The sequence below is a fragment of the Bos javanicus genome, chromosome 23 (genome assembly GCF_032452875.1).
Source record: "Bos javanicus breed banteng chromosome 23, ARS-OSU_banteng_1.0, whole genome shotgun sequence".
NCBI classification, from domain to species: Eukaryota; Metazoa; Chordata; class Mammalia; order Artiodactyla; family Bovidae; genus Bos; species Bos javanicus.
The window spans coordinates 49,756,714-49,775,146 of record NC_083890.1 but is presented as its reverse complement, the minus strand read 5'-3'; the positions used below and the strand labels follow the sequence as shown (position 1 = coordinate 49,775,146).

General features: G+C 50.9%; 2 protein-coding genes across 12 annotated transcripts in view; one reads left to right on the top strand and one right to left on the bottom strand.

Annotated features, from left to right (window-relative positions):
• Positions 1 to 8,367, bottom strand: part of LYRM4 (LYR motif containing 4) — a 90,456-nt gene extending 82,089 nt beyond the window's left edge. Inside the window, exon 1 of one of the 2 annotated variants that reach the window (XM_061398950.1) lies at positions 7,861 to 8,367. In XM_061398950.1, coding sequence (XP_061254934.1) covers positions 7,861 to 7,946 — 86 coding nt within the window. In that variant the 5' untranslated portion in view covers positions 7,947 to 8,367. The remainder of the gene's footprint in view (positions 1 to 7,860) is intronic. The other variant, XM_061398951.1, reaches the window with a different exon arrangement.
• Positions 8,368 to 8,377: 10 nt separating this feature from the next.
• The window catches only part of FARS2 (phenylalanyl-tRNA synthetase 2, mitochondrial), a 304,681-nt gene continuing 294,625 nt past the window's right edge, over positions 8,378 to 18,433 (top strand). For 7 of the 10 annotated variants that reach the window (XM_061398943.1, XM_061398937.1, XM_061398938.1 and 4 more), the window contains exon 1: positions 8,901 to 9,202. In XM_061398943.1, coding sequence (XP_061254927.1) covers positions 9,052 to 9,202 — 151 coding nt within the window. In that variant the 5' untranslated portion in view covers positions 8,901 to 9,051. Of the gene's footprint in view, positions 8,446 to 8,720; positions 8,801 to 8,900; positions 9,203 to 18,433 lie in introns of those variants that run through there. The other 3 variants (XM_061398944.1, XM_061398945.1, XM_061398946.1) reach the window with 3 other exon arrangements.

Below are 18,433 nucleotides of genomic sequence, written 5' to 3'. Positions count from 1 at the left end.
TCTAATACCACAAATCCGCAGCGCCAGGGCGTACTTCAACTTGCACGTTTCCTCCGTGAGTTTCCTGAGCTGCCCCCCGTGTCCCCGTCACACGCCCATCACCAGAATATCCTGTAACAGCAGGGCCGCCCGGAGATGGTCTTCCGTCTCCCCCAGGCCCCGGGGCACTCATGTCCATGCTCTGGGTTCTCAGGGAGTACCCGCTCTGTTCTGGGGTGAAGGGACACTTGGCCCTGCGTTCTCTAGCCTGGCTGGCCCATTGCAGAAGGTGCTCGGAAAGGTGCTTGGGGTTGCCACCCCATGCTGGCCTGGTGCTGTTCACCCCAGCCTTCTCCATCAGCCAGTGATCAGGGACACATGCAGCAGAAGAGGCCGCCAGCGCAAAAACGAGCCGCAACAATGAACGCAGAAACACGGGAGCGGAACCCTCTGCCGGGGTCCTGACTGCTCGACAAGGTCACGGTTCCAGGTGCTCAGCTCCCACTTCAAAAAGATACCAGACTCCTAAATGGGGTCATTATCTAGTCCCTTCACCAGACTGCAAAGACTTCCACAATGCTGCAATCGGTTGTGCAGTAGTAATTCAGAGTGACATGTACCACCAGTTAGTAATTTAGCTGTCAGGAAACCAGAGAGCCTGTTTAGCTGCTGCAGTTGTAAGAAGAAACTGTGAAAATAAGCGTCTGCGGGCTCAGGTTTCTAAGACTTCTGGAGGCCGCGTCAGAGGACACCCAGATTGTAGGGAGCTGGAACGCAACAGTGCGGAGGTGTGGAAAGCAGAGACCTGGAACTTCCCAGTCCCCATTCTGTGCTGAGCAGCCGTGACCTCACCCGCTGCCCACCCTTCCAGGCCTCTCCTTTCCCTCAGACCCCTTCTACTGCCCGCCGGCTAGTTCTCTCAGCTCTTGAGCATGAGCCCATCTGGGACAGAGCCCCGGCCGGGGCGTACAGCACCACCTGCGGCTGGCTCCCAGTGCCCCGGGCACGTCGCCTCCCGCACCTTGCCGTGCGCACCTGGAGAGCTGGCCGCTCCCATCCACACGCCCATCCACACAGAGGCCGGCCGCGGGCGAGCCAGCAGTCACTCCGGTGCTTTTCTCTGTTACCTTCTGCTGCAGAGGCTAGATGAGCTGCAACCTAGTTCCCCAGCCCCTGCTCAGCTAGTGTGGGAATGTAACTGAGTCCTGGTCAATAAGACCGAACCAGAAGTCTGCTGGAAAGCTTCCGGGAAAGTTGACCCTTTCCTCATGGAAGGGAAAGCCCATCCATGCCCCGCTGGCACTGCTCCTCTGTCTCACCTTGAATAAGGATAGATTCGGACCTTTAAGAGCTGTTTGCAACCATCAGGCATAAGCATGAGAGGAAACCTGAGACTCGAGATACCTTGACATCACGGAGCTGCTGAACCAGCTTGAGCAGTCTCATGCTCTGAACTTTTTCCGTGTGAGAAGGGTGACCCAACTGACTTACGCACCTTGTGCAGATTTCCTGCTCAGTTCAGTCGCGTCTGACTCTCTGCGACCCCATGGACTGCAGCACGCCAGGCCTCCCTGTCCATCAACACCAGGAGCTTACTCAAACTCATGTCCATCGAGTCAGTGATGTGATCCAGCCATCTCATCCTCTGTCGTCCCCTTCTCCTCCTGCCCTCAATCATTCCCAGCAACAAGGTCTTTTCCAGTGAGTCAGTTCTTTGCATCAGGTGGCCAAAGTACTGGAGCTTCAGCTTCAGCATCAGTCCTTCCAATGAATATTCAGGACTGATCTCCTTTAGAATGGACTGGTTGGATGTCCTTGCAGTCCAAGGGACTCTCAAGACTCTTCTTCAACACCACAGCTCAAAAGCATCAATTCTTTAGGACTCAGCTTTCTTTACACTCCAACTCTCACATCCATACATGACCACTGGAAAAACCATAGCCTTGACTAGAAGGACCTTTGTTGGCAAAGTAATGTCTCTGCTTTTTAATAGGCTTTCTAGGTTGGTCATAGCTTTCTTCCAAGGAGCAAGCGTCTTTTAATTTCATGGCTGCAGTCACCATCTGCAGTGATTTTGGAGCCCAAGGAAATAAAAGTCTGTCACTGTTTCCCTTGTTTCCCCATCTATTTGCCATGACATGATGGGACCAGATGCCATGATCTTCGTTTTCTAAATGTTGGGCTTTAAGCCAATTTTTTCACTCTCCTCTTTCACTTTCATCAAGAGGCTCTTTAGTTTTTCTTCACTTTCTGCTGTAAGGGTGGTGTCATCTGCATATCTGAGGTTATTGATATTTCTCCTGACAATCTTGATTCCAGCTTGTGCTTCATCCAGCCTGGCATTTCTCATGATGGACTCTGCATATAAGTTAAATAAGCAGAATGACAATATACAGCCTGGACGTACTCCTTTTCCTATTTGGAACCAGGCTGTTCCCTGTCCGGTACTAACTGTTGCTTCTTGACTTGCATACAGATTTCTCAGGAAAAGCACTCCTGATGAGATCTGCTTTCAAGGTGGCTCACACTTCTGACACCACTCACCACTCTACCCTTAATGTAAGGCTCATTCTGATTTGCAGCTCCCAACACAACACTTAGCGTGCAACAAGTATAATAGAGACTCAACCACTTAGTGAGAAGCAAGGAGTTCTGACACTCAGCTGGGTAAGCATTTGAGCATTACTCTTGCCTTCTCTCACATTTACAGCAATATACATTTTTAATCAGTAGGGCTAAATGGCTGATGAAAATTACCTCTGAATACAATTCCCCCCTGCTTTTCAACAAGTATTTTTATAAGCACTGAGTAGGGAGGTATTGTGCTAAGCACTAGGAGTGCAGAGCTAAGATGGAATTTCTAGATTCAAGGGATAAATGGCAGAGACAAGTAGCATGGTGCACGTCATTAATGAGAACACACCACCTGAGCACCTTCCCCGTTATCCAGAAACAGGCTGCCGCACGGCACCAATCGCCTCAACTTCCCGTCCTCTTATATTCCAACTGAAATCCACTCCTTCTCTGATGGCAAAGGGAGTGTTCTTCCTCCTCAGTGACCAGGCCGCCACGTCCGCCGGGAGAGGCGGCGTTTGTCACTTGTGTGTGGCCTTTCTCTAGCAGTTCCCACACTCGCATATGTCAGCCAGGCTTCCTGGGGGAGGGGGTGGTGGTCTACACTCATGGAGATGGTTCACTTCTCAGCACCCCTCCCTGGGCTGTGTCCTAACCGCTTCATATGCTGCCCTGGGAAAGGTCCCCGGAGGTCCCTACGTTGGGGACACTTCTCTCTTCATCTACTGGACCTTGCTACAGCAAGTGGCCTGCTGCCCCCAGTCCCTGACTCCGGCAACACTGCTGTCTGCCTGCTTCCTGCTTCTCAGACACTTCAGTGGTCATCCAAGAGCAGCCCAGGGACCGCTGGGGCCTTGGAGACCTTTCAGGAGATCCATCAGGAAAAGGAATTTTTATCGTTTCAAACAGGCATTTGCCTTTTCCAGCCTGACTCTCTGTTGAGTGGACAGAGCAATTTCCCAGAGGCTAGGCTATGTGTGACATAGTGACAGCTCTAGGTGGGAACTAATACAGAGCGCAGACGTCCTCCACTAAGCCAAACACGAAAGAGACTTGCAAAACATGTCCAACAGCAAAACTCGCATCACTGGTTTTTTTTTTTGGTGGGGGGAGAAGAATAGCTGTTCTTCATAAAGGTGTTACTTATGTTAGTGTGCAAGGGGCTTCCCAGGTGGCGCTAGTGGTAAAGAACCCGCCTGCCAATGCACGAGACATAAGAGACGCGGGTTCGAAACCTGGGTAGGGAAGATCCCCCGGAGGAGGGCATGGCAACCCACTCCAGTATTGCCTGGATTATCCCATGGACAGAGGAGCCTGGCGGGCCACAGTCCACTGGGTCACACAGTCGGACACAACTGAAGCGACTTAGCACGCTGAAGTTTTTCTGTTTACTTAGAAATAGAGAGGGAATGGCAAACCACTCTAGTATTCTTGCCTCAGGAACCCCATGAACAGTACCCAAAAGTAAATGCTTTAAAATGTTTGTTTTACTTTCTAATATAAATATTGATAACTATGCCCCACATAAGCAAGGTTTTCAAGGCCCTCAGAAACATTTAAGGATGTAAAAGATTCCCGAGACCAATAAGTTGAGAACCATGTTCTTAGACTGATTTTTCTGCATCCTTGCAGGGGAGCCAACACCTCAAATTTTTATGTTCTCTGGAACCACATCCTAAGCCCACTAATTTTCTCACCATAAACTAAGATTCCACAATCTTGGTACGACTGACATTCAGGGCCACAGAACTCTTCCTGTAGGGCACTGTCCTGAGCTTGGCGGGACCTCTGGTGGTTAACTACTAGAGGCCAGTGGCGTCCTTCCGCTCACGTTGTGACAACCAAAAACGTCTCCAGACGTGGCTGAATAAAACTGGCCCGGGCTGAGAACCACTGCTCTGAATACTCTTCCTGGAAATGCTGCTGCTGCTGTGGCTGCTAAGTCGCTTCAGTCATGTCGGACTCTGTGCGACCCCATAGACGGCAGCCCACCAGGCTCCCCCGTCCCTGGGATTCTCCAGGCAAGAACACTGGAGTGGGTTGCCATTTCCTTCTCCAATGCATGAACGTGAAAAGTGAAAGTGAAATCGCTCAGTCATGTCTGACTCTTAGTGACCCCATGGACTGCAGCCTACCAGGCTCCTCCAACCATGGGATTTTCCAGGCGAGAGTACTGGAGTGGGTTGCCATTGCCTTCTCCACCTGGAAATGTTACCAAATATCAAATATCCCACTTATGATAAGAAATAACTGGACTTATTCGGTGCCTACTCTGCGCCAGGCACAATTCTGAGCGCTTGATAAGTATTCATTCACTTAAACCTCAACTCCTGTGACACAGATAAGTCATTCCTCCACCTTCTAGATTAAGAAACTGAAGTGCAGAGAGGTGCAGTGACTTGCCCAGCGTCACACAGCAAACGTGATGATGGCAACGCCAGGCCTGGTTGCTCCTCTGAGCTTTAGACTCCGGAGAATAACTGCCTCTGCTGGGGACCCCCCCCAGGTGACATTTACTAGAGTCCTCAAAACGAACTCAAAAGTCTCTGGTAGCTCAGCTGGTAAAGAATCTGCCTGCAACGCAGGAGACCCTGGTTCAACTCCTGGGTGGGGAAGATTTGCTGGAGAAGGGAAAGGCTACCCACTCCAGTATTCTTGGGTTTCCCTGGTGGCTCAGATGGTAAAGAATCTGTCTGCAATGCGGCAGACCTGGGTTCGATCCCTGGGTTAAGAAGATCCCCTGGAGAAGGGAACGACTACCTGCTCCAGTACTCTGGTCTAGAGAATTCCATGGTCTGTATAGTCCATGGGGTTGCAAACAGTTGGACACGACTGAGCAACTTTCACATCCACAAGACTAGCTATTTCTGTATTTCTTAAATTAGTTAATGGTACAGCTTTTACACTGACCCCTCTGTGCCTCACTTAGTAACCTGGGTGGTATTTCAGACTCTGCTTGGATTCTCTTCTCTATTCCTGAATCCAATCACTCATCGAGGTCTAACAGTTTTACCTTCTAATTATTAATCAAGTGTATCTTTCCCTGTATCTTCCGCTCCTCAGGCCCTCAGAAGGGCCCTGATCTCTCCTCAGCACCGATGTAACCAACCCTCCTTTGGGGTCCTTGGGTCCGGCCCTCATAGTCATCCTTCCCCTGGCGCCAGCACGGTCTAGCTAAACAGCACGTCTGGCCGGGACACTTTCTGGCGTGAAGCTCTCTACTGGCCGCCTGGTAGCTGAGAATGAAGCCCGGGTTCCTCAGCACGGCCCTTGCGTGGCCCTTTCCGACCCCAGCAGCTCACTTAACTCTCCAGCAGAATTCTGCTTGGCAGTGTCACCTGAGCGCACCAGGCTGCTTCGTGCCTGTGGTCCTGAGCTGTCTTCTGGGAAGCGCTGAGTCATCACCCTGTGCGGGCCGCCATGGCGTCACCAGTTTGTGAGAGTGATTCTACACTGTGTCCTACAGAGACCCGTCAAAGAGCCGCTGATGGTGGGGGCCTTGCTGAGCACCATGCTCTCATCTTGCTATCCCCAGGGGCTGCGGTACCAGGCAAAGCAGTCTGGGGAGTGCCTGGAAGCCCTGATGTCAAAGACAGTAGCAATAGGACATGTATGGACCTGTGGGGAACGCAGAGTGACGAGAACAAGGAAAACCGGCCCCCAGTTACACCGGCTGAAGCTCAAAGCAAGCAGGGGAACTCAAGACAGAAGTGATTAAAGGGATGCCAGAAATAGAGAAGTACAGGGGAGGCGTGCTCCTTGCAATCCACAAGACACAGCCTTAAGATCTATACAAAACAAGGACATATTCTACAACCCATTTATTATCTTAGGACATAATGGTGGGAATCTCAGGGTGTAGGTACACGACTGCAGGCAACAGTGAAAACTGATTACCAGATTCCTCTGGACAATGTATTCACATGTGGATAATATAAGTTTAGCTCAAAAGGATTACTCCAAGTATCATGTGAACCGATATTCTGTAAGTACGGTTACCATGTAATTTCCACTTTCTGCCTACAGAGTACAGTGCCGAGTGAATTTCCTGCAGTTCTTGTTTATTAAGTAAATTACAAATTCTTCTTCCTGACTGTGGTGAAGAAGGTTCAACTTATTTACAAGCATATTTTGTTGGCTCCTTCAACAGACTTGGTTAAGTTCTTGGTACTAAGCATGGGTTAACTTTTTGTTTAAAATTCTAACAGTATATCCACTGTTTACGAACCTTGGCTGCCAAAGCCAAAGTCATCAAATGAAACAATGCACTCTCAGAAAGGTTTTGTTTTTTTAATTAACTAGCTGACCAGTTGGACATGACCTCATTCGTGTGACCTAGACATTCTCAAAAGTATAGGATGAGTACCTTTTCTATACAGGTGTCTAAAAATTAGGAAATCACTGCTTGGGAGGTTTAGTGTCTGTCTGGTAAGCAAGCTGCACTGGGTCTACCCTAGCGTCCGCCAGCTCATCCACCCAGCCTGGGGCAGCTACCCAACCAGGCCTGCTCCAGGGATCCCAGATTCTGCTGCAAGGAAACCCAGTCTTCCGGGTGCTCAGTCATGGAAGGTGAGACCAGGTGTGAAGAGAAGAGCAGGTCTTACCAAATTCTTGCTTTGGGAATAAGGCTGAAACTCAGAGGACCAGGTAGTTAGTAGAAAATACCAAATCCACAAAGATGCAGAGAGAAAATCCATAAAGTACATACATCCGTGGTGAGTCAGAGGTTATAAGGAAGCAGAAAAAGACAGCAGATGCTCTGAAGCAGACACAAACGTCGAAAGAGAAAATGGAACTCAAGAGCAGACATGAGAATGGGGCAGGCGTGCAAAAGCTGTGCGCTCCAATGCGGATGGAAGAGCTTAGCCTCTCCTTCCCCTGCTGCTGAGGTCATGAAAGCTGGATCCCCGTCTGGGTCAACATTTCAGCTCCTGGAAGCCGGGCCCATCTTTCTCGGTTTACCGTTACCTGCGTGTCCTGCTCACAACCCCCGCCCCATGGCCGAGGACAACAGCAGAACGCACCCTGGCGAGCAAAGGGGCTAATGAAGACACCTCGGAGGTGCAGGGAACGGCGGCTAGAGAGGGCCCTCGGTTGTGGGCCGTGGCTACTGCGGGGCGCTTCTACGGGCCAGGCTTGCGATACCACGAGGAGTTCTCACAGGTGCCCCAAGCTGGCAGGAACCCCTGCACCTCGGCGCCCGCCCTGGAAGCAGAGAGCGCCCTTACCGGAGGTGCCCGAGCAGAGGGTCCGACTCCGGGGAAAGGGACGAGCCTCTCCCGCCCCCGAGGGCGTCCCCCCGCTCACCGGTAGTTGTAGGCGCCGAAGCGCTTGCTCTCCCGCAGCATCGCGCGGTACAGGTCCAGCACCTGCGCGCGGCTGGACGCCGCCATCTTCAGCGCAACACGCAGGGGGGCCTCTCCGCCGAGGCCCCGAGTTTAAACTCGACCCGCGAAACCGCCGCCGCCGCCGCCGCCGCGGGAAGCGCGGGCGGGACGCGGGCGCGGGGCTGCGCGCAGGGCGCGGCCCACACCCCGCCTCAGCGGGGCTCGGGCTCAGAGGCGCCCCGGCTGAGGGAGGCTCTGGCCGCGCGCCCCGGACGAGGCGGTCTCCGTCTCAGGGGGGCTCCGGCCGCGCGCCCCGGATGAAGGGTCTCGCCTCCAGGGGGCTCCGGCCGCGCGCCGCGGCGCAGGCGGGCTTCGGACAGCTAAGGGGGCGGCGCCTGCGGGAGGCGTTCCCGGCGGCCGCCCCGGGGTCCCGCGAGGCAGCCGCCCTCGGAGGACGCGGAGCGGCCGAGGCCGGACGGCGGGCCGCGGACTGCTCTTCCTCACGGCGGAGGCGGGGGTCAGCGGGCGGCCGGGCGGGGGAGGCCGAGGCGCTCCGCGTCGCCAGGTAACCGAGCGCCCGCTCTATCCCCGCCCTTCCGCTCGGGCTGCCCTCGGCGCCGCCTGAGCCGCCGTGCGCGCTGCGCGGGCGCCGACTCCGCCGACGCCTGGGTCGGGGTCGGGGGGCGGGACCCGGCCGCGCGGGGACGGGCCGCCGCGGGCGTGCGGGGCCGCGGGGCCACACCCCGGGGCTCCTCGGCGCTCCGGCTCCGCTGAGGGCGCCCGCCCGGGGGCCTCCGGCGCGAGGCCCGCTTCCTGGGCAAGATGGCGGCGCCCAGGCGTCTGCGAGCGCCGCGCTGAGGAGCCCCGCGAGGCCCCGAGCCCTCCACCCCGGGCGGTCTCGCGTTTCCCGGGAGCGGCGGGTGAGTGCGCGCGGGGCGCGGCGGGCGGTCAGCTTTGCGTGCGCCCGCGGACCTACGTGGTCTGATGGACAGGGGGCACCGGGCGGCCTGGACTGGAGCCGGGGGGCTTACGGGGTTAAGGACTCTGTTGGGACCGTGTCCGCTCCCCAGGCAAGAAGCGGAGCAAGTCTCCTCCTTAAGCTCTTCCCAGCTAAGTCCTCTGCTTTCTCTGAAGACGCCAACTTTCCTGATTCCCCTTATTATCCGGGTGGATGCGGTTTGCTCTGTTCGTGGAACGTAGAGCCCGGCGCGGGGAGGCCTCCGCTGGTTCTACTCAAAGTGTTTGCAAAGTTCTCGTCTCGGTTTTGGAATCTGTGTCTGTAGCCAACGTTGGTGACAGCCAGAGTTCTCTCCTTCAACAAGGTGCGAAGGGTAACTTACACGAGAGAGACAAGTCTCCGTTCACATCTCTCTTTCTCCCACCACGCTGTTTATGATTGTGTTTACTTTATCTCATTTTGAAGTCACTCTGAGTCAATTTCAAAGTTTATCCTATTTTCTGAAACTTTAAGGGCAGACACTCAGGGTACTTATAACCTAGGGTCCTTGCATATCTACATATACTTTTGTATTTGTTATGGTACCTGTTATAATTGCATTTTTCAAATGGCACGGAAGAGAAAACACTTTTATTAAAAATCCTCTTACACTTCCCATTTGATTTTTGTTATGCTTCATAAGTCTCTGAGTCTCAAAATAAAGCTCTTTACAGAGTAGCCAAACTCCTGTTACTCCTGCAGGGTGATCAGTCATTGGGCATGCTTCGCTTTGGGTTAATTGAAAGCAGTTCTGATATTTTGAGTGTATCCTTTCAGTTCAGTTGCTCAGTCGTGTCCGACTCTTTGCGACCCCATGGACTGCAGTGCACCAGGCTTCCCTGTCCATCACCAACTCCCAGAGCTTGCTCAAACTGCTTTGGCATTACTCAAATGATTCAAGACCAAGGGACTCGTACATTATTATAGAAGAAGATCCAGAGCTAGGGACTCGTGCATTATTATAGAAGATCCGGAGCTGTTTTTCCTTACTGTGATAACACAGTTGAGTGCTGATGATATAAATTAGGAACGTGGCACCTGGGAAAACCACGTTTGTGCAAGGTACAGATAGAGAAAGCTATCAAAGTTAGAAGAAAAAACATGAAGGTTATTTGGGCTTGTTTAAAAATAGTGCGGATTGCATTATCTTAATGTATTTTACTTTGATGTAGAAAATGAAGTTGGAATAATTACTACGATATGCAGTTATTTGTCTCATAATCATTACCATATACAATTAACATGTCTGACTGACTTTAACTGTTGTTAAAGAAAACTTTCCAAATAAAGTCTTTGGAAAGTCAAAACTTTCCAAATATATAAAGTTTAGTTTGGGTAGTCTAGTCACCTATTAGTATAAGGAGTTAACTGAGGGAAGTGAGAACTTCCCAGTTTCACAAAAAATAGTTTATAATTTTATTTTAAATGATTTGCTATTATGTTGACTATCATTGCTTTAAAAGACTAATAAAATCCAAGAGAGTGGCTGTAGGTACTTTTTAGATACAGCAAGTGTTTTTTTTTTTTTTTTTTTAATTTGCCAGAAAGGTATTGGATCAGAAGCAAGAAAGGTGCAGTGAACCTTGCTGAAGTTAAGGACCACCAACTCCCCTATGCTTTAAACATTTGTTCTTAAAGTCAGATGATTTCCCAAATAACTTGTCCGGGATGTAAAGGGTGCTGGCAGTACCGAAGCTAAAATTTGTTTTTTTTTTTGTAATGGCAGATTATCAGAAATGCCATGTTTAGAAGTGAATGTGTTTAAGATTTGAACGATGTTTTTGGACTTTTAAAAATTACATCTTTATATTTTGTAATTTATTCATAACTTGGAAGAGCACTGGTGTTTTCCCTGTGTGCAGCATTATGTAAGTTTTTTTCCACAAAATCCCAGTATCACATCAGTTTGCACCCTCACTTTAAGGCTTGTCCTTGTGCCCAGCCCACTGTGGATTGCCCCACAGAATAAGGAAGCCGAGCAGAGTAGGTGACTTGTGTAGTATCTTACATCTTACTCTGTTTGTACGGGAAGCCTAACTCTTTAAGAAGACTTTCTCTAAAGTTAGATTTTCTGTGTAGTTAACTTCAAGTAAGCAGCCATTGATTTTTGACCCATTTTCAACTGTGACAGTAGATCCCTAAATGGGTGCAGTAATGACCATAAGTCTGGAAGGTGCCAGACTCTGCCCCGGGTGTGTGATCTGTGACCTGATCGCCTTTCCCTGCTTACCTCCTCTCTTCAGTCCAAAGCAGAAGGGAGATGAGCTGTACCCTCCCTACCTCTAGGGACTGTGCCAAGACCAGGAACGTCTTCTCATGAGTTTGTGCCATAAGCTGAACGGTTGTGAAACTCTGCAGCTCACGCTGGGACTCTAACCCACGGCCTTTTAATTGTAATCATTCACCTGATGTCTGGACTTACTGATGCCCAGGTTCTTTGTGTCTCAGTGCAAAAGGAATTCAGGGAGAGGGGAAGTGACAGGCAAGCAGTAGATTTATTAATACAGGCTTCTCGTGAGAGATGCAAGGGCCGGGCGAGGGGGCTGCATTTTTATAATCCAAGGACAGTTGAGGAGGGGAGAAGACCACGTGTTGAGTTCCTCCTTCACGTAGGGCTGGAGCGTCTCTGACTATGAGGTCATACTAGGAAGGTCATAGCACTTATTCAAATCAGCAGAAGGGTGGTAACATTTTTCCTTTCACCTAATGACCTGGGGCATATGTCACACTCTGTAGTTAAGCAGGCCTGCTTTGTTCTAGATGTTATGATAGGCTTGCTTGCCCTATCATTAGCTTACAGTGGTCTCCCAAAGTTCCCCTGGCTTCCCTCTCTATAATCCCCTACTGGGACTTCTGCATCTCCCTGTATAATGATCCGGTTCCATCCCTGTCAGCGGTAGTCCCCCACCCATTCTCCATCACCCTGTAGCTCCAATAATATGTTGAGATCCTCACCCCCATGTGCTGTGTTGGGAGGTGGGCCTTGGGGAGGTGCTTAGGTCATGGGAGCGGAGCCCCAGGATGAGATGCGTGTCCTTATAAAATGGACCACAGGGAGCCCCCCGGCCCCGCCTGCTGTGTGAGGACACAGTCTGTGATCCAGGAAGTGTGCTCTTGCTGCTGCTGCTAAGTCGCTTCAGTTGTGTCCGACTCTGTGCGACCCCATAGATGGCAGCCCACCAGGCTTCCCCGTCCCTGGGATTCTCCAGGCAGGAACACTGGAGTGGGTTGCCATTTCCTTCTCCAATGCGTGAAAGTGAAAAGTGAAAGTGAAGTTGCTCAGTCGTATCCGACTCTTATCGACCCCATGGACTGCAGCCCACCAGGCTCCTCCGTCCATGGGATTCTCCAGGCAGGAGCACTGGAGTGGCTTGCCATTGCCTTCTCCGACGTGTGCTCTTACCTGGCTCCAAATCTGCGGGCAGCCCGGGTCCTGGGCTTCCAGCCTCCAGAACTAAGTGGTGACTGTAGCTTATCAGCCCCCTGGTCCGCGGTGTCTGAGCTGAGACGCTCTGTTCTGGTTTTCTGGAGAAACGGTGTGCAGGGGTTGTGGTTGCTGAGAGTGAACCAGGTCTGACGGGCGCATAGGTTTTTTGTGTGTTTCGTTTTTTGTGTTGCATTCACGTAATATTCTAACACCAGAAGCTTATGCTTTCTGCAAAATAAAGGAAAATGAAGTTTTGTTTTTTTTTTTTACCAAGTTTTATCCAAAAGGTTAATGGCATACTTTGAAAGAAACCCATTTTTAACTACTGACACATGTTTGGGTAGAAACGCCCCTTCCGGTGGGTGTCAGGGCCTGTGTGGACAGGCCTCCCCAACGTGGTCTCCGTAACCGTCCACCTCACTGGGGCTTTCTGTTTACTTAGTTCTGTTACTGGCCTTTTCTTCATTAAGACGGAAAAATCAAAGCCTGACGTGATAAGCATAACATCCACATTTGACTTACTTCGGTGTGAGAAGGCAGCCTTCCCCCCAGTCTCAGCCTTGCAGCTCATCCCAGCAGTGGAGGTTCTGTTCTTCTGTTCCCAGCATGACTGGGGTGGGAAGGGGCTTCCTGGTGGGTGGCTGGACCAGGGCAGGCCAGACGCTGCTCTCCAGATGCCACGGGCTCCCCAGAGGGCTCTGTGTAGAGGCCCCGGGCAAGCGTCCTGCAGGCCCTGGGAGCTCCTGTGACGATGCCGGGACCGTGAGAGGCACGGCCGCTTGGTTGTGAAGGAAGAGAAGGAAGTGAAGCCGGGAGAATGACGCGGTGTGTGATCGGGCCACTGAGTTGTGGGCAGAGATGTTCAAAGGCCTGGAGGGTGTGTGCAGCCCCCCAGCAGTGTGCTGTCTGCGGGGCAGTGACCCGGCGGAGGTGCCCGCCACCTGGGAAAGATCACCCACCCAATGAGGGTCATCCTGGCAGCTGGGTCTTGCAGCTCGAGGTCAGGGTGAGCGGTCGGCCCTCAGCGGGAACGCTGACAGCTCCGCCACGTGGAAGCTGCTCAGCCTGGGATGGAGGTGTCTCCAGTGCCCGTGTGGACACAGCCCGTTAGGGCGCAGGGTCGCTCAGGAGCCTCACTTAGCCCCTTCCCTGCTAAGAAGTAACAAAGTTCATTGCTTCTGCCCACTCAGAAGTCTGTCCTTCCGGAAATGAAATGGCAGAAAGGTGGGTGGTTTAGAGGACAAGGAAGGGCTGAGGATTCTATCTGGACCGCTGTCTGACTCCCCCAGAATAGATTGGGTGTCAGTTCCTGCTCTGCTTGGTGTTTCAGGTCTGATGAGACAGACGGCTGCAGAAGCAGGAGAATCAGCTGCTGGAATATGCAGGCCCCCTCCCAGCTGAGCACATGGGATCTTCAGCCCCTCTGTTTGGAAACTGTCTACTTAAATGTCTTATCTTTCTAATCTTGGCTTAAAGGTGACTTCTGCAGCCAGCCCTCCCCGCCTGCTTACCTATAACTAAAAATAGTGTCTCCATTTGTATCTTGGGGTTTCTCTTTATCTCCTACTTGTTAGTTTTACTCACTGCCATGCCGGACAGCTGGCGCCGGGCCTGTCGCATAGGTGGAGTTGAGCACACGTGTGTAAGGTGAGTGGACGGAAGCTGCTGTGGGGGCTTCGGGAAACGGCCCTTAGTGCCAGCGCAGCTCTTGTCCAGGAGACGTTCAGGGAAGATGGAAGTGTTTCTGTCTGCCTCGTCCACTGTGGCAGCTGCCACCCCCATGTGGCTCTTGAGCACTGGAAATGTGACTCTTGCAACTAAGGAGCTGAATTTTTAACTTTAGTTTTTACATGGAAGTGTTAGTTAGTCGAAGTTGTGTCGGACTCTTTGTGACCCCATGGACCTTAGCCCGCCAGCCTCCTCTGTCCGTGGGATTTCCCAGGTGAGAATACTGGAGGGGGTTGCCATTTCCTTCTCCAGGGGATCTTCCCGACCCAGGGACTGAACCCGGGTCTCCTGCATTGCAGGGGGATTCTTTACTGTCTGAGGCACCGGGGAAGCCCTGGTGTTTACGTAGCTGTATATAGATTAGCTGCTACTATATTGGACACCTCAGTCTAGAGGATGTGATTTTATTAGCTTCTAACCTTGAAAAACATTACCATTGACTACAAACCCGTTGAGCACAGGTAATCTCACAGCCTTTGAAAAGGTCTGCTCCTGGCAGTGCGAGTGCAGCTCGTTTTACAGTGCACGACAGGCATGTTTTATGGTCTGCTTGAGAAGCAGAAGAAGATCCTGTGTCCTCAATGGCCTTCCATGACTTAGGATTGTTGTTGCACTTTCCGCCCATTCTTTATTTTTTTAAATTTTTAATATTTTAATTGCATTTTATCCATAGTCTGGAGCCCTTCCGGGCTTTAGTTTGTGGGAGGATCCTTCAGGCACAAGGGCTGAGTTCTCTGCATTCCAGCCTTCTGCGGCTAACCACCGTCAGCTGCTACTTACGTAAGAATTGCTTTCTGACTACATGGCATGCACCTGACCTTGAAGGCCGAAAGCTTTTTAAGTGAGGAGTGGGATTAAAAAGGAGGAGGAGAATTAGCAGATTAAATTTTATATGTTAGTATTTTCCAAGTGACACTAGGGTTAGAAAAAGAATTATCAAGATAAACTTTAATAATTACTGCATTAGAGCCATAAGATTTACACTTTGTCTATATTGATTTATTTGTCTATATTACACTTTTGTCTGTATTGTCTATATTGATGCTTTGTCTATATTGTCTTAGGTCTTGATATGAGAAATAAAAAGAATTAGTAGTTGCATCTTTTACTTATTAAAAATAAAATATTTAAAATTCATTTTCATGGTGGATTTTGAAAAATTGTGTTTATATATCGATGTAATAAAGGTCAGCGTCTTAGCCATTTTAACGTGTGCGGCTCAGTGGCGTTAGTGCGTTCACCATCACTGCCATCCTGTTGCTAGAACTTTTCATCTTCCCAGACCCTGTTGAACCCTGACTGCCCCCTCTCCTCTCCCCTTGGCCCCTGGGAACAACTGTTTTACTTTTATTTCTATGAATTTGATGAGTTTTAAAATTCTTTTCCATAAATTATTGTCCACACTAATATGTAATATAATATCTACGTGTCTCCAGGAATCACCTCGTTTCAGATGACCTTGGCCTGCCTAATGCATACTCGCCTCACACCCCTCATCAAGGACCCGGGATTATCTGCTGTAGTCCCCGCCCCCAGCCATCACCGACCTTAACACGCTCACCTCGAGAAAGGTCATCTTGCTCATTTGAGAAAACAGTAACTCTAGAGAATGACTTTTTAGTGACAGATGGTAAGATGGACTTCCCTGAATATGTTTTCATGTGCTTGGGATTCCAAACGTTTTACCAGTCTCCACTGAGAAAGGCAAAAAGAACCAAAAACAGTCACTTAGTATTTTTAATACCTCCCACCTTAGTATAATGCTAAGTAAGAATTTACCTACAATGCAGGAGACCTGGGTTCGATCCCTGGGTCAGGAAGATCCCCTGGAGGAGGGAATGACAACCCACTCCAGTATTCTGGCCTGGAGAATCCCATGGACAGAGGAGCCTTTGTGTCCATGGGATCCACAAAGCTGGACACGACCGAGTGACTAACGCACCTTAGTATAACATCACTGTGACCACTGGACACATCTGAATTGACGGGGTCAGGATGGCGTTTAGTCCCCTCGTGAGCACCAGGAATCTGGGGGATTTGAAGGGAAGCGTGTCCCTCACCAGATACTTTTTAGTCGCTTGGTCTGACTCTTTGTGACCCTATAGACCATAACCTACCAGGCTCCTCTGTCCATGGGATTCTCCTGCGAGAATACTGGAGTGGGTTGCCATTTCCTTCTCCAGGGGATCTGACCCAGGGACTGAACCCATGTCTCACATCTCCGGCATTGGCAGGCAGGTTCTTTAGCACCAGCACCTCCTGGAATGCCCAGATCTGGGCACAGCACATACGGTGCATGAGAGGAGGCGACTGTTCCGAGTGGAAGGCTCTAAATCCTGTTCAGTTGCCCTGGGAGGATGCTGAGGGTTGTGTGGCTTGTGAGGGTGGGCAGGCGGGCTGGATGGCGGCGACCCTGTAGAGACAGTTCCGAGGCCCTGCCCACGGACTGAAGGGGCGGAGGGAGGCCGGGAGTGGTCTCAGGTCCCCAGGTTGTAACCCACATTGTGTGCCATCAAGATCGTTTAGTGAGTATGCTTGTTCATGCCTCGTGTTGTGCCTGTGCAAGAAGGGAGTCTTTAATACACTGCAGGTGGAATTGTTGAATTAAATATGTGCCTTTTAAATGTCAATATGTTGTCAGACTTTATAGATGTTTTACCGTTAATGCCCGTTTCTTAGACCCTTGTAATATGGTATCAACACGCTCTTCCCCAGTCTGTAGATTTTCAAAAATCTAATTGCGTTTTAATTTGCATTTCTCTGAGTTTGCACATTGTTCTATAGCTTTCAGAGGCATTTCCGATTCCTTTCGGGGCACTTGGTGGCACTCTCTGATTGCCATTTCTCTACTCGGAAGTTGGACTTTCTGGCCTTCTTTCAGGGTTTCTCATTTCTCACATCACGATCCCAGAGTTTGGGTGGATATATTGGGATCTTATTAACGCAGTCGTTATCTGTTCCTATTTTAAGAGCTTGTCTTCATGAAGAGGGAGTGTCGTGTTTCTGCAGGTGCCTTCAGAGCATCTGGGGGCCGGTCACTTGGCTCTTCTCCACTGAGCGGGGGGTCAGCAAGTGGGCTGGGCCTCCCAGCCTGATTCTGTGCTCGGCAGCCCCCACCACCCCACCGTGGCCTCGGTATCCTGTTCCTCAGCGCTTTCTGTTTGTGTGCCTTTCATTTGGGATAGCATTTGCATATCGTTTTAAGTGCATCTTATTCATCACTGAAACAGCTTCTGGAAGATGGAGAACTTTGTCGTGATTAGGTTACCTGACCCCTCATTTAGCCCCTGCAGTTTAGCTGTGGTGTTTCACACACGACCAGTTTGCAGTTGCCTCCTTGAAGTGCTGCTCCCCTGTCTTAGCTTCGATGCTCAGAGCTGAGCTCTCCTCCCTCCACGGGTGGGCTCTCCACGCCCCACCACCCCCCCCTGCCCCGGGCCACCCCTCTTGACCTGCTCCTTCGCCTTGTGACTTAGCCACCGAGGTGAACATCACTGCACGTGTCCATCTGCTTGTCCCGCCAGCCCCTGCAATAGCGGGTCTAAAATGATCACATCCTTCACCCCACCCCAAGCCCGCTTCTCCACTCGACGTGCCTGCGTCTGTTTGTGGTCACCCCTCATGTTTCCCTGGTGGTCCCGGCTGCGTCACAGGTGTGCCCTGCCGCATGCCACCCAGGGAGCCTGGTGGGGACAAGGAGGGCAGGGGGCAGACGCGGACACCTCTTCACAGCCAGACGGTGGCCGCCCGTGCAGCTCAGACTGAGTGTGTGCTCAGAGGGGAGGGGGCGTCTGGAAGGATTGTTACTCGGTCACTATGTCTCTGCAGAAAGAAAAGTTATTTAAAAGCAAAAATGACCTGTTGAATTTTGTAATGAAGAGACCGGATTTCACTGTGTAAAGACTCGGATGATTTATAAGTCTTTAAACCCCAGTGGAGGAAAAGTTATTACTTAATACTATCTTAGACATTCAGTCTTACTGAAAGAATCTCAGTAGAAGACGAATTAGAAGCTTCAGGTGCCGCTTTTGCCTCTGCCGGAGGGTTGGGGCAGATGGCATTCCTGTCCTGGGCGATTTGGAGCCTGAGGACGACAGCACTGTTAGAACGCGGACTTTTACAGCCAGCTTCGACCACAGCAGGGCGACCGCGAAGGCCGAAGGTCAAGAGTATGATTGATCAGGTGATTAGAATTCCTTTTAAAACAAATTAGAGGTGGCAGGTTTGCCACTGGCAAAAAGTACTGCAAGGAATGAATTTCATCAGCATATAAAACTTCTTGGATCATCAAAAAAGGGTTTAATGTTTAAAATATAAGCACACACACGGACACGACCTGCATGGGAATCCTTGTTCATGCTGTTTTGCAGTGTTGTGTTTAGCCTGCTTTTTCTGTTAAAT